At 43.2% G+C, this 16,099-nt stretch overlaps 1 protein-coding gene across 6 annotated transcripts in view; it reads right to left on the bottom strand.

Moving 5' to 3' along the window:
* Positions 1-16,099, bottom strand: part of LOC102292681 (RNA-binding motif, single-stranded-interacting protein 3) — a 284,741-nt gene that overhangs the window by 60,018 nt on the left and 208,624 nt on the right. For all 6 annotated transcript variants that reach the window (XM_042222666.1, XM_042222667.1, XM_005927656.3 and 3 more), the window contains 2 exons: positions 11,983-12,140; positions 6,429-6,508 (listed from right to left, as the gene is read on the bottom strand). In XM_042222666.1, coding sequence (XP_042078600.1) covers positions 6,429-6,508; positions 11,983-12,140 — 238 coding nt within the window. The remainder of the gene's footprint in view (positions 1-6,428; positions 6,509-11,982; positions 12,141-16,099) is intronic.

The following is a 16,099-nucleotide window of genomic DNA, read 5'->3' as shown; positions in this document are numbered from 1 at the left end:
CTCTCCTTCATTTTGTCTCCATCCACATTAGATGCGGTTGAGTGGAGAGCAAAGTCAATCGTTCCCGCCTGAACCCCTCCAGGAGTCGGAGCTACCTCCTCTCTGCCTAAACAAACTTTGAAGCCAATCAAAGGGCTTATATCATTTTCAGTGGAAGGGAACAGCAGCAGCTGAATACTTTATATTTCAGTGACAGATCCACTTGGAGCAGCTCCGCTCTCCTCCTCCTGCCTGCTAACCGTTGGCTTTGCTCATGAATGATACAGTTCAGTGGCAAAACAAACAAAGCGTGACAAATCCAGATTATTGTCTGTAGGCGAGATAAGGTTATAATGAGAAAGTGCATCGGGGGAAATTGATCCTTTTTTCAGGAAGCTGTCTGATTTACTGGGCATGCCAATAATAACTTCCTGTGTGTCCCGCCTCTAATGGGAGGAGGGTGAAGTCAGAGGTGGGGGTGGAAGGTTCATGCTAAGAGGACAGATTTCATTATGATGCAATATCCCGAGGAAAGCACGGAGGTTTTGTGGCCACTTATTATCTGTGGCGGAGTATATTGAAAAGCTGTCTGATTGCCATTGAGGATCACATACAGAGACAGAACTATGGCTGGCTCGCACTGAGTGACAGCAGAAGCGGTAAATTAATCATCAATACATAATGGATTTGACCTTTTTGTTTCTGACGAAAAAACGAGGAAGGATAACAACAGCTACAAAAAAAAAATAATTCACAGAACACAAACTACACATGATGCATCATGGGAAATGCGTGCTCTCACGTACTTGGAAAGGCAGCCATGTCTGAGACGTCCTGACAGCCAAGTCGCCAACCTACTTGGCTGCACGTTAAATCTACACGCCATAGGGGAGAGAGAGACGAGGCCCGCCGACAGGCCAGTTATTAGCCAGGGGAATGTGGGAGGGATGGCAGAAATTAACATAGATTACTCAAGTATGACTGACAGTTTCAGAAGGGCTTTTTGTGACTTACCAAGTGATTTGGGACTTGCCTTAATTCAGTGAGGGATGTTTTAATACCGTGGGCTGTCTCTGCTATCTTGGCACTGTTGCCTTGGTGAGGATGCCAACAGGGAGGAATTTCTTTCCTGCAACTGCCCCCCACCGCCACCCACCCCCAGCAACAATTCCTCCCAACCTCAGCTGCACAGGCCTTGTGATCCGCACATAATGATGGAAAGTGTTGGTGGGGCAGCACTTTTTTGGCCTGTCTTTACTATATTTTATTTAACAGGTGGTTGGCAAAGAGTGCACCCTGCATATTCTGTCTGGTGTTATCCTGACAGATGTAGTGTTTTTTATAAAACCCTGGGTGTTATTTAGATCTCTGGCAGAACAGACAAATTATCAAACTGGTTATCTGATCAGTATTCTGAAAGACACAACAATTACCATTTTCGAGGGTGGGGAAAGCACTGGCACTCACCACAAGTGTCCTTGAAGAATATGGCTTTTACTGTAGGCCTAAATTAACCTCTTCTGTATAACAGAGCACTGTGACTGACAGAGTAAGTGAGGCAAAGTGAGAGTTTGGACAGAGAAAGACAGAGACTAGTGGAAATTGCAAAAACAGAGGGAGAGAAAAATGCCAGCGTTCTGTTAAAAAAAAGAAAGGAAAAGAAAAAAGAAAAGAAAAAAGCTTGTACATATTGCATGTTTCCGCTTCGTTCCATCTCCCAAGGCCACTGTGGCTGCTTCCTGATGTGGTTTTCATTATTTATCCAGCATCCATTGGACAATATTGGAGCCGACTCGCAGCTCTGCTGCCATATTGGCAGAAAGACAACGGAGCGAGCGGTACCAGCGGAAGTGAAAAGGAAGAAGCAGCAGTGTTACTGCACATTCAGTCTGGACTGAATCTCTGTTTGCACAGTTAGACGTCCAAGCGAATGTTAGATTCATCAAAGTCTGGCGCTGCCCTTTTCTGATGCTCAACACTACTTGCACGTAACCTCATTGATTATTTAACTATGGTTTGATTGCTGACTCTAAAATTAAGTTAAAAAACATAAAGAGACACGATTCAGTGGAGCAGGTTATCAATTTTCTTTCTGCCATTGCCGCCACACAGTAAGGTATGTACATGTTATTACTCACCTGCCAAAAAACAAACAATGGCTAATGTATCTCTGGTCTGAATTACATTTACCATAGGGTGTCATCTCTAAGCTGTTTAATGCATTGTGGGACGAAGGGCTTTAATCAGCGAGGCTCAGTGGAGCCAGCGGATTAAATCACTTTTTATCTGCGCTTCCTTTGACTTTCCCAGTGCTCAGGGTTGCAGTGTAAATCATAATGCGTCCCTGTTGGGCTCACTTCAGTATAGTTTATAGCTGGAGTCACATTTCATAAATTCCATTTATTTTGTTTATTGAGTAAATCCACATCCACTAAAAACAAGGATAACTCTTTATTCTCGCCTCCAACTTAAAAGTTGACCATTTCTCAGAAAAGGAGGAGATCGTGCTCGCGTGATTCAATCCATCGATTTCTGCGCGCAGCCAGAAATCACATGTTCATTTATATGTGCAGCATCAGCTGGAAGCATCCGAGAATGTGCGCGTGTCAATATTTGAAACGACACATGGTATGTATATTTTGGGCGTAAGGGACATGTTCTTCATCTGTGTGCATGCGTTGTGTATGAGTTTATATTTGTGTGCACGTATACTGTATGCACACTCACCGTCGACCACAGCGACAGGGAGAGCGGCTGCCGCATTGCACAGAATAGCTAAACAGCTGTGGTGCTCCATCAGGGCTATCGATCATGTCCCTCTCTCTGAATCACAATCAGACGTGGGCAGAGCAGAACGGCAAGAGCAGGCCTCGGTGACTGGTTTGTTGGACGACTGCTATGCACCTCTCATATCAACCAGGCCTCACCAAACAAACCTGACCTGGACTGCTGATTAGATGCATCTATATGCGAGTACTGTGGTACGCATTTCTGTAGAACTTGCTGGAACACACACGAATATTCGCTTTAAGTTCTCAGAATGCAACATGTCTTCTCGCAATTGACATTTACTGCAGACAGAAATAAAGCACTAGCTCTTGTTTAACGCACTTCTAAATCATCTGTGATCAAAATGAGCATTCAGAGAGGATGGCATTACCACGGATCAAAAAATGAGTTCATTTGTGTATCTATGTAGCGCATGTAGTTGGATCTCATAGAAAATTACATAGAATTTCATTAGAAAACCTAATGGGAAGAAAAGGGAAGCTGTTAAGTATCATTAGTTGCCATCTGCTATCATATTTTCACACTGTAGATCAACTCAATATCTCATGTAATCACAAGGAAGTCAGATGTTATTACATTAAAATTTAAGCAGGAAGTGTATGGACTCAGTCTATGGCGCTATTAGCTGCCATCTGTTAGCATCTCCACAATTCCTCTTCTCTGTGTTGGTCTGTTATCAGCAACTCACGGTTAACTTCCTGCCAACATGGTGACTTCCTTTTGGTTTGTTTTCCCATGGTCAGTTGAATTTACCAGATGACCTGGCACCTGACATCGAGATATTTACTTCCTGGTATGGGACAGCAAGGTTACAACTCAATATCCTTTTTGTATTGGCACTGGACACACCTGGGTGGAGGTAGGCAGCTAGTACAATCCCCAATTGCACATATGCACGCGTACACTCACCCTCTTACACACACACACACACACACACACACACACACGGCCACATCTCTTTACACAGTGTGATTGAGTGGCTAAGCCGGAAATGCAGAGGCTTGTCAGATATCGGCTGGAGAGGTTTGGGGGAGTAAGCCTGGTGATTGAGAAATGTGTGCCTGTATATATGCATGTGTGTTGGGAGTGCTACCCTAAATGTGTTGTGTATGCTTGAGAGCATGTTTTAAACACTAAATGGTGGTAAGAGAAAGAAAAAAGAAGTTTCTCATTAGCATTATATGGATGCTGACATTCCACTGAGGTCAAAGTCAGCGGTGCATGGCCATATTTGTGCTTATGTGGTTTGTGCGTGTGTCAAGGCTCACACAGTGTAACAGTCATGGCTGTCACATAAGCATACTCATGCACGCACACACAGACAAACACACACACTCCGCCTGTGCTGCGTGTGGTGGGAGCCCCCCGGGGGGTGCTGCTGAGCTGTCAAAGTAGGATGGATGAAGAAGCTGCCCTGCATAGCAAAGGGCTCTGGGGAAATACCACCAAAATGACACACACACACAACCACACACACACACACACACACAGAGACTGTCAGCACACGGTATGTATGTGCACCCATTTGGAAATGCAGAAATTTAAATACACGTGCATGAATGTGAACACGCATAAATTTGAGACCAATACAAATGCAGTGCAAACGCATAACACGCGCACTTTCAGCCAACCCAACACACAAAAATACACTTTTACTAAAGGGCTGTTCGCTCTCCCTCTGTGAGAAACAGAAACAGCCCTAGGGCCCTCAGCAAAGGAACATCTGAGTTTGATAACAGCAAAATGTCCAGAAATCTCCATTTAGGAGACAGCAAGTCAACATGGACTACATCATAGAGGAAAAAAGAACAGCTTCATCTCCACCCCACCCTCATGTGAACTGAAAACTATGGAAAAAGTATAAAATATCACAGGGAGCATTACTCTATCATTATTCATCATCAGAACATCTGAGAGCATCTGCAGCGTACCAGTACATCAAACTTGAAAATTCAGCTGCTAACTTATAGCTTTTGTGCATCTACCATATCAGTGTTACTTACTCTGGTATTTGGAAGGAAGTTATAATTTTTTTAAAGAAGTCCGACAAGGTTCAAGTATTTGACCTGATCCCCTTTTACACAATTGCCACATCTAAAGAGGAACTTGACTAACAATTCTGACTTGCTTACTCAAGTTTTGGTTGCATAGCTTCTCTGACTGCTTGTCGGCTTGTTCCCTTCAGGTTGCGTGGTACCATTTCATCAGATTCCCAAATTCCCGGTGAATTCAGGTGAATATATCAGGCTTGTGACAAAAACTACAAAAGTAAAGCCCAAGCTAATAAACCGAAAGCAACCTTTGGAAGTACCGTATCACCACATATCACAAATGGCAACAACTCGAAGAACAGTAAAAGTTCAGGTGTAAAGCAAGGAAAGAGAAGCTTTCATAGACCTTTTAGCAGGGACCATAGCAGCGCTGAACCAGAGCGGACCTTGTAAACGTAACCATTCTTAATTCCACAGAAGGATTTCCTCGATCAGGGCGGTAAATCTCCATGCTTGGCACAAGCCTGAACAATCCATTAACAATAATAAAGCCTGAGCGGCAGGGAGATAGACCCTTAAAGGGGAAGGTCAGCCTGATATTACAGCTTTAAAGGTTTCCTATTACGGCTCAACTTCAATATAACCACTCACCTTGCCTTTAATGGCTGCTGGCTATGCAGTGACTGAGCACATACGGAGATTCTAAATCCAGTCTTTCTGAGATATTACTGGATAGAGGAGAGCGATTTATGGGTCTGTTTCTATGCTGCTGGTTGGAGGTGTGAGTGTTAATATAGCTGCCACAGTGGTGAAGGAGATCTCCTCGGGTATCACCCCGTCTGGCCCTCATGTCCTGCTGGGATACACGGGAGACTCTGCTGCAGCACCTGGCCCCAAAAGTGCTTAAGCAGCATTTTTTCTTCATCCTGGCCTTTCCCTCTGACACTTTTTACCCCATATCTTTACTCCCTTCCAACTCACTTTTCTTCCACTGCCACCTCTTGATACTCTCACTCCCCTGGAGACTTGCTTCTTTTTCCAATGCCTTGCCTGCTTACTTGTAGAACTGTGATGCCTCTTTCAGCACCGATACACGGCGAGGTACAATCTCGTCTCTACGTCTGTCTCCATTTTCTGCTATTCTTTCTTTCACCCATGTTTCCCTGTCTGCTTTCTCCTTGGCCACTGTCTAGGGTGACTGCAGAAAAGAGAGCGATAGGAAGGCGAGAGGACACCGCAACAGAGAGAGCAGGAGCAGAAGAGGAACGAGGGGAGAGTGCAAGCTCTTAAGTAGATTGCGAAGAACAGCACAGAGGCATGAGTGTGAATATTAAGAGGGTTTTCTCCTGCCTGAGAAGTTCCAGCCTGCAGCCTGAGCACCACCAGGGAGAGAGACGGTGACACGGAGTGAAGACGTTAGAGAGCGAGCGAGGAAGAGACCTATAGAACCATCAGCTATTGAGCCAGAACCACGACAGTTAGCTTCAGATGTCAGAAACAGCAGTGTACGCAATCTATCAAGCTGTCCGGCAGATCTGAGATGAGGAATTACCATAAGTGAATTAGAAAGGTAGTTCCTTATTGCAAAATGATGCCTCCCCCACACAAAAAAAAAGAAAAGGAAGGGGTGATGTGAGAGTAATGTGAAGCAAAAGAGGTGAGACTCACCTGGAATGCCTGGTGGGGTTTTCAGGTATTTTCCATTGAAGTGCTGTATCACTACTTCACATTTCTCTGTAGACTCCATCCTGCAACGACATGCGGCATGTAGGGTTCAATTTAACAATCTGTTTGTAGCAGAAGTTTAAAAGCATAAAACTCTGGAGCCATTAAAAACCTTCCATTTATCATCTGCCCTAAAAGTCTTACAGAATGTGGGAGAAAATGAACTTTTCTTTATGACACAAAACAGAATGAAAATTGAGCCACTAATTGAGAAAAAAAAAGAGAAACGCATTGGTGGTAAACCGTAATACATCGAGGCGAGCGTCACCTCGGCCAACAGAGAGCAGTGTTGCAGGTGTTTACATCTTTTTTTTTTTTTTTTGGACAACTCAACATCATTTCCATTTTGACTGTAACCCCTGCCACACAGGAGATGGCAGGGTAAATAGTGTCACCGATGACACATTTACAACCATAAAGCATCACCCCCTAAACTGTGTCCTGCTGGCTGTGTAGCATCAGTCTTTTCATACTAATAGTGCAGTGAGACTATCGAGAGCTGATCTGCCGTATCAAGTCACTGGTTACATGAGTCAGAGGTTCATAATGAAATTCAGGGCTTTCAGGCAAAGAGGTGTTTATGCAGTCCTTTTCTGTGCATAACGGAAAAGACAAAGCATAGAAAGTTTTGGAGAGTAGGTGAAAGGCGTGAAAGATGAGGTGGTACGGGAAGGTAGAAATTACATGCTTATAAAAGGCAATTCCAGTGTGAAGATGAGAGAAAACACAGGAAGTTGATTGACTCGTCTCCACTTTTCCAACCAAAGGATCAAAGAGTATATACAGGCCAAGCAGCTGGCCAGCAGGGGGGCTCTGATCTTCACATCACAAGCCTACACACACTAATATCATACACACATAACATCAAAACACGTACATTTCAAATGCATATGAGTGTTGTTGTCATTCTCACACACATACACACACACACATGCACAAGCACACACACACACACACTGCTCTGCAACAATAAACAGATACCCTAAAGGAAAGTTGAGCAACTTAAGCTCCAAAGATTTGAAATATAATAGGAGATGTAACCAATATACACACATGCACATACATATTTTCTATGCAATTTTGCATTTCAGAAAACTAATCAGAATCCTTGGTGGGTGTTTCCTAGTAAATGTGACTTATTATTGGCTGAGAGCACTGCATTCATGAATTCTAGACTAGTTGCCTCACAGTGACAATTACAGGGAATTATTGCCCTAGGCTAATAAATTTTACTAGTTGAACACCAGTAAATTAAAACAATTTGTACTCTCACTTTGGCATATTAAAGAAATGATCGTGTGCTGGAGAGCAGCTCTTTTCTGTAAAGCTAAGCTAAGGGCAGGGAGACCTTCTTCAGACTGGCTGCTGACCACACTGGGAATCAGAAGTGTGTGGCCAAACCAGGAGAATGGCTATCGTAGAGAAGGGCCACACACTTCAGGCATTCGCTGTGTTGCGTTCAGTGTTACAAATCAAAAGCTCCACAGGTGGACACACAAAAACAACAAAAGTTTGAAAGACAATTACAATGGCTGTCTCCTCTTTCACCTCCACACAGCTGGCCGCTCATGGCATGAGGTGGGCGTGAATGTTGGCTGGCTGCTTTCGGAAAGTTACAGCAAATGATCTACAACGCATGCGCACACACACATACACACACCCTATCTGACATTGAAAAGGTGTAAGGGATACAGGGTTTCAGTCAGTACAGAAAGACCATAAATCCAAAGATGTAACTTAAGTTGATGTAAGAGCAAATAATATCAAAATATTCCTTTAACTTGCAGCTTAACTGTGTGTGCTACAAGAATTTTTAAACACCTTCCATATTACAGCCTGCATGAGTAAAATGCTAGGATTTTCTTTTTCAATGTGCAATGGATTTGTCTGAAAATTTCAATTGTGTTAAGACAGTAACATATTAAAAAGCAAATATCCTTTTGCATGAATTTGCACGATCCGTGTTGTGCATATATTGCAGATTCCCTTATAGACGCAAAGAAGACATATTAAAATGAGAGAGTTTTTAAATCCAGGCTTGACTGAATGCCATGTCTTTATGGTAATATGCGCTTGGAATGTGCAGAATTCATTGCCTTCCAGATTTTCATGCTTTATTCTCCCTCACCTCCTAAAATACTCATATCATCCTGTCAGCCTCCCCCTTCCCTGTCCTCTGTCTCCCATCCTTCTGCTATCGCTACCTTCATCTTTCTTTCTTTTCTTTTTTACCATAGCTTCTTTATCGCGCTCTCCATCTCATCCATCTTACTCCCAGCCCGTCTACACCTTTTCTTTTTGACGTCTCTCTCATTCTTCCCCGTCTTTCAACCTTGGTTATTTCCTCCATCTTTCACCGTTATCCTTCCTCTCTCCTGGCCCATCTCTCTCACTTTCTGTGCCCTCCTTTCCTTCCCACTGTGTCCATCCTTTTCTTTCAACATTATGCCCTATCCACATCAAAATCGTTCTCCCTTTTTCTCCTCCCTACTCCTCTTTTTAGAATATATAATCTTTCACACTTCCTGGCATCATCAATCTCTCACTGACCCTGTATCCTCCCTTTCCCCAGCCCTCACTCTTTCCCTTCTGTTCCACGAGTGTTAGTGAAAGGCCGATATGAACCAACCAATGCAACTCAGCTAACTGCAAAACATAACGGGAGTTTCTAAAAATGACTTTAATTTATAAAATAATATTCAAAAAGATATATTAAGTTATACACAGCACATTTTCACTCAAAAGAAGCAAAACAAAACAAAATAAACTACTACTAAACTTGAAGTACAAGAGCAGCCAGCTGGTTAATTAATTCATTAATTTTATAAGAAATCATTGTTCTGATTCATTGTTTATTTATCTCTGTTTATATGCTATAGATTTTTTGATATAGGTGCCACATCAGAAAGCTGAAGTGAATATACCGGGAACTGCATACATCGAGTGTTTATGTTTACAACATACGCTGGCAATATGCTCCTAATCCACACCAAACACTGAATGTCAGCACAGTCCTACGAACACGGAAATTACTGCCTCATAATGCTCTCACTTTAGGAGGCAGGCTAGTGACACGGAGAGGATCTGCCTGAAGCACAGCTAACCTCTTTATCGCTCAAGCTTAACAACCTTGTAGTGCTTATGAAATAATGACTTTTGTGGTGTGGACTCCATTATCAAAGCACAAGCCGTTTTGAGGTTGTTTGTTGGGATGCTTTTGTTGTCCATTTTAAAAGAGACAGGCTTACAATAGCAGCTGGATGCATCCCCCTTCTTCACTGTTTATTTAGTGCTTCTCTGACTGAATGTCAAAGCAAAGCTTCTCTTTGTATTTCATTGCACTTTTTAGCCTTCCTACACACAATAACATCTTTCCTTCTTTCTCTCCAGCTGCACAGCAGGATGGTAAACGGAAAGGATGTAAGTAGACATGAAGTGCATATGGCGGACAGGCTGTTAGACACTCGCAGGGAAGCAAACCAGTCAGACTCATTGTCTGCTGGTCAGTCAAGCTTTTGGGGTAACAAGTCAGTCAGAGAGTCAGCCAGGTAGACAGTGAAGCGGGCTGGATTTTCTGTGTGCGCTGCTGGTTAATGGCATCAGGTGCTGCTGTCTGCAATGATTAGTGCTGGGGCTGGAGTAATGGGCTCTGATAACAGTAATGGATCGGCCCACAAACACTTAGCTCAGTTTACTCTCTCTAATGCCCCACACAGCACAGCCCTCAGCAGCTGTCTGTATGTCTGTCGACACAGCTAATGGGAGTTCTCCAATTCATAAAAAACATTCAATTGTGTTGGTTTTTGTTTGTTTATTTTTGCTTTGGTTGGATCTTTTTTTTTTACCCTTTTCCCTGACCTGTACTCTCTTTACTCATCACACGCCAACGCTCATGGAAAATTTTAATTCATCTTAGTATTTCTCAGTCTTCTAAAAAGTTTCCTCAATTCCTTCTCTATTCATTCACCTTCTCTTTCTCTGTATATTAACTTCTAAAGCTTTTATCTGATCATCGCTTCACACTCATGTCTCACCCTCCCTTTCCGTCATGCGTCTTCCTCCTCCCACCGAGAGCTTCTTGAACAGGTGGCCTGTGGCAGGTTGTTGCTGTGCTCTGCTTGTTGGTCTGCAGGAGGCTGCCTACCTGTGTCTCTGTGTGAGAGCTTGCTTTTCAGCGCGTGTTTGCGTGCGTGCACACGAGCATGCACGCGTGCATATTCACAAGTGTGTACGCCTGCGTAAAGGTCTAACTCTGCAGATGCTCATATTGGTGCGCAAGTGTGTGTGTGTGTGTTTTTGTGTGTTTGTGCCAGTCTGTCCTGCTGTAACCCCTGGTAATAGAGCAGGGAATAGGAGAGGAGTTCAGCCAGAGCAGGTGATTAAGAAAAATCCCTGCAAGATGGTGGTTCTGTGGCCGTCATTGGCCTCCTCTGGGTAAACAGGGAAGGAATGTGTGGAGAGGAATGAGAGCCTGGTGGCTGCTGTCGAGGACAAGGACAGAACGGTTTATGACTTTGGGGGATTAACAAGCTGAAGTGGAAACTTTTCTAAGTAGAAAAAGAAACAAACTGTTCAGTCATTCAGACTTTGTTTTGGGAAAAATAGCATCCGTTACTCTACTATATATACTATTACTATATATAATACACACACAATCATTGGTGGTATCTGTTAATTTTTGAGAATGCACAGCTGAAAGCATTCATTAACTCATATGCAGATGGATGGACAAACAGGCTTAGAGGAAGAATCAAATCATATTTTCATATTTTCACTGTCTAAAATGAAAAGCATATTAGTAGCAGCTCGTCTACTAATCAGAAAGTCAGTGGTTGAGCCCAACCTGTATGTCGAACTATGCTCAGGCCAGATACTGAAGCCTGAGTTGCACCTGATGCATCCATCATGTGAGTGTGAGCGTGTGAACATGATGTGCTTAGGCACAGAAAAAAGCACTTGTACAAATATGTGGGTGAATGAGGCCTGTAGTGGATATTGCTCAAATTCAGTAGAAAAGCGCTACATAAGTACCAGTTCATATTTCAGACAATGCACAAGCGTGTGCTTGCTAGTACACATACAATGTATTTTATTAATTTAGTACCAAAAACAAGACACGAGTCATCTCAGGGCACAGCTGAACTAGGGCAGATCTTAATGTGAGCAGTGGGTAAAAATCCTCGTTAGATTTACTCACCACAAGGAACACTCCTCAACCTGTGGCAACAGTTGTATAGTGTCTTCTGTGGCTCGGGAGGGAGCTTTGTAAAGTTTTAAAAAATAACCCTGATTACTGTGTGCCAGCAGGCTTATCTCGACTTACTCTTCAGACTTAGCATTTTTAAAATAAAGCCTATTACAAAGTCGAGGTGTGCAGCATAAAGAGAGATGCTAGAGAGTTGTATTACAGAAATGATCTGGCTTTTAGAGCTTGGCATACCATTTGTAGGGACTGAAAGGAGGGATATTTAACACTTGCTTCATTAACATTGTTTACCTGGCAAAGCCGACTCCTCTGCTGACCCCGTTGGCATCCCTCAGTATCCTTGTGGAGATGACGTGACCCAGAGGCTTCAGCATATTCTCCAGCTCCTGCTCATCCATAGACACTGGCAGGTTGGAGATGTACAGGTTGGTGGGGTCCTGCTCTTGTTGCTGCAGTGCCAGAGATTTCGAGGAGTGAAGAGGAGGGAGAGGTTGGACAGACGGCAAAGAGAAGAAAGGAAAAGAGAAGATGGTATGAGAAATAATGCATCACTATCAATTGCAGAAAATATGAAATAATACATCAGCTTTGGGTTGTGAGGAATCATGCAACGTGTTGCAATACTGCTAACTGTGCAGCCAAATCCAGGCTAAGCTCGCATGACATCTGGCCCTGCTGACACTCACATATTCCACTTAAATGCAATAAAGAAATATAAAAAATGTAGCAAACCTACTGGTTCTAAGCATGTGCAAGTATTAGTGCACTCAATGTATGTAGCATGGTGGATATATTCAGAATAGCTTGAATGGCATCTTCTGGATGTTTCTTTTTAGTGGTCAGGTAAAAAATCAAGAGAAACAGCAAAAGAAAAGCTGTGTATTATACAACAGTGTTTTCAGTGTAGTGCCCAGGGGCTACTGCAAGCTAGGTACGAAAGCACAGCTGGTGCTGGGGTGAGCCCGAGGTAACAGAAAGCCCGTTGAGATCTACAGTAGAGCAGCTGGAAACAGCCCCACCAGCCAATCAGTCACTGCCTGTGCCAGGCAAGCCACCAAACTATGCCTCCATCTATATTTCTCTTCCACCAGTCAGTCAGTCTCTCTTAATTAAGCATTAAGCTACATTGTGCTGCCCTTAGTTCTAATCATATATGCTACAGGCGAATTAGCATATACTCTTTCAAATGAACCGAATAACATTCAATCCATCTTTCCAACGTGCAGGTAGCAACAGTCCACTTTAATCAGGCAAACAGCCAGGTCTGATCTGTTTCACACTTGTGTCTTTCATCCTTTCATTCAAAAGGCGCTGGGATCATCACGAGTTAATTCCACTACACAGAGGCATGGTCTAAGTTAATAAGAGAATGTGCACTGAAACATTTTAATGACACTTACATGATTATTGTTGCATCAGTAAAAGGTAAAACTTCTAGTGTTTACCAGAGTGTGAAATGTTAAAACAATATCAGTTAATTTTAAAGTCTTATAAACAACAAAAAGAAAAATATTCATCTATTATGTACGATTCATTTTAAATGTGCATGTGCGATACAATAAATTATAAATTAATTTCCTTCTGATTTGTAAGAGCAGCCTCCCTTGTCAGGTTAGATCAATAATGTGAGCAGTGGAGGAGCTTTAAGCACCATCATGTAAAAAGGCAGTAATAATCTGTGTCATGGTCTACAATCTAATAATGAGGAAGGTGGCTGAATCTGTTCTGAATAACAACAGCAATTTTCCAAGACACGTGCGCATAAAAATGTATGAAATGAAATCAATAAATACATTTTTTTAAGGCGTGGATCTGCCAAGTCCAGGCTCATAAATGTTAAAAATTGGCAACAAGACAAGAAGAAGAAGAAGAAGAAGAAAAACTGAGGGCAAATGACTTTTTGATATTAACTATGTGAAAAGGGAAAGACCAGCTCTGAATTGAGGAGGGGGCCTATGGGTACATCTTTCGCCATCCTACAATGCTGTGATTGCAACCATCGCCCTACTGTCTGTGAATGATACTCATAGCCATTGGTCAGTGGTCTTTGATCAATAATCAAATAGCTGGTTTCAGCTATTGTGCAAATGTACTGTTTATAAGGTTGGGGAAACCTGCAGTCAGCTGAGACTGTAGAAGTCACTTGGATGAGTGACGAAATGTTTCTCCCACTGAAAACGCTACGTCCAGACCTTTTGGAATTTCCTTTAAAATTTAGTTTAACCTCCTAAGACCTGAACTCTTCCACGGCATGCATTTTTAATTTCTCTTTGATATTTGGGCTGATTGGGGCCCGATGAATGTAAAAACAAAGAATTACCAGATTTCTTTTTACCTTATTTTTGTTTTTAAGAAAAATAAGAGCCACATATGAGGATATTTGTTTAAAATGTTGATAGAACAGTAGCAGTATAATGTCCTTGTAAGTGGATATCAGGCCCTTGTAGGGCAAAATTGAGTATTTTGGTCTAAATAACCCAAAATGTGATGTCCGCATATGTGGACGCCAGGTCCTAGGAGATTAATATGGTTTTATTTGGAAAAACAGCTGACTTGGCCTAAGAAGTTTTTGAAAAAGTGAATTCTCAGTTACATATTTCATACGCACATGCAGTACTGTAAACAGCAACTTCAGCACAGAAGTCTGTCATCTTCTCAGCTGGGGGTTGTGGAGTTACTTCAGTTGCAGGCTGCGTAAACACTGTCTTTGAGAGTCTTCACAGACTCTACAGGCAACACTCTCTCACTTTGTCCTGTTTTGCTTTCTGCTGATGATGGAGAAAGAGGTTAAGGAAGAGGAAAGGAAGTGTCTCCACCAGTCTCTTGCCTCCATCTTTCTATCCGTCAGTGGACAGGACTGGTCCCTCCCCTGATTAATTAGCTGTCTTATCTGACAGGACATGTTTGATCTGATGAAAACCTCTGGGAGAAAGCCAGCGCCCGAGACCACAGCTTTTTTCTCCTTTACCCAGGAAACTCAATTACCTAACTAAACTCCACCTCCTTATTCTACAAGTGTGTCACATTTGGGTGCTTTGGAGCATGTGAGAGAAAAAGCTCGCAAGAGTTTGTATAACACGGGATTTGGCAGTGAATGGAGCTTAATTAAATCTGTCTGTAAAAATCTACTGTACACGTGTCACTCTCTTGCTAAGTCCCTTCAGTGTGTGCACCCTTGCAGCTGTGCCTTCCTTTGAATTTCATTGGTTACGTGAGCTGATGTTTTTCAGGATTATGTCAAATAGGCTTCGTATTCCGATGCAGAAAGGAGGCCCGGATCAAAGAGTTAACTGACTCCCTCATTGAGCTAAGCCAATGATAAGACAGTTTCTGCGCGCACACTGGAATGAAAGCACTTTCTCCTATAAGCACGAGACAGCGCACGCGGTGAAAGAGTGAGGACAGAATGTGATGCGGTAATTTGTGTGCGTGGGCTAAAAGTAGAGGGCTCCGTTTGCAAAGGGGGTGGGGGATTATCGCGGGGGAGGCCTCGTCTACGCACGGCCGCCTCGCTAAGTTTTCTCTTTGATGACGTTCCGCATCACAAAGCCCTAAATACCCAGATGAGAAGGTTATGGAGAGGAGTGGAAACTGGAGTATTTTGACGGGAGGTGAGATGGGCTGGCCCATTCCTCAAGGAGATTTAATTTCCTTTAATGTCAGCCTTTGCACATGCTCCGCTGTCACGCTATGAATGAAACGGTAATTGAGGTGTGTGTGCGCTTGCGTGCACCTGTGTGTAGCCCATCTATTAGTAATTATGTGTGTTTGTTCCATTTAATGCAGACTATATTACTGTACACTCGTGTATGCGTTTATGTATCTTTCGGCTCTGTGTGTGTTTCAAGTCGTGTAAGCGAGCCTCCTTCTTCTGCGTGTCGACGGTTGAATGTCTCTCTCGCCATTGACCAGCATTGTGGAAGGTTAATGGAAAGGCTCCAGGCTGCACTGGGGCTTTGATGAGCATAATTCCTTCACCTTGCCACCAGGAGGACAGGAGGAATCCAACTGTGCGTGTGACAGAAAGGGAGAATGGCGGGACGGGGGGGGGGGAAATGCGGTGGGGGGTGCGACATGTCATTTCCTGCTGACGGATGGGCCCCTCGCTAGAGCTGACAGCCCTGTAGCAGTTATTTCATTTCGACACCCTGCTCTGTTTACCTCACTGTAATTTCTGAGAACATTACCATTCTACGTGGAAGGGAGAGTATTAGACAGGAAGAGAAAAGAAAGCGAGGATCTGCGTTAAACAGAAAATAGGAGTTGCAGATCACGTGCAAAAGGTTAAGGAATGAAAGGGTACGGAGAGCCGATGAGAAAGAGAGATGGAGGCAGCTGACATGACAGGCAGATATGGCACATTAAAGGAAGCCCTTGTTGCCTTTTGACAACGCTGGAGGGAGAAGAA

Source organism: Haplochromis burtoni, unplaced genomic scaffold, assembly GCF_018398535.1.
Source record: "Haplochromis burtoni strain Fernald_Lab_line unplaced genomic scaffold, NCSU_Asbu1 Contig_90, whole genome shotgun sequence".
NCBI classification, from domain to species: Eukaryota; Metazoa; Chordata; class Actinopteri; order Cichliformes; family Cichlidae; genus Haplochromis; species Haplochromis burtoni.
Note: the sequence above shows the minus strand (reverse complement) of the source record. Positions and strands in the feature narration are given on the sequence as shown.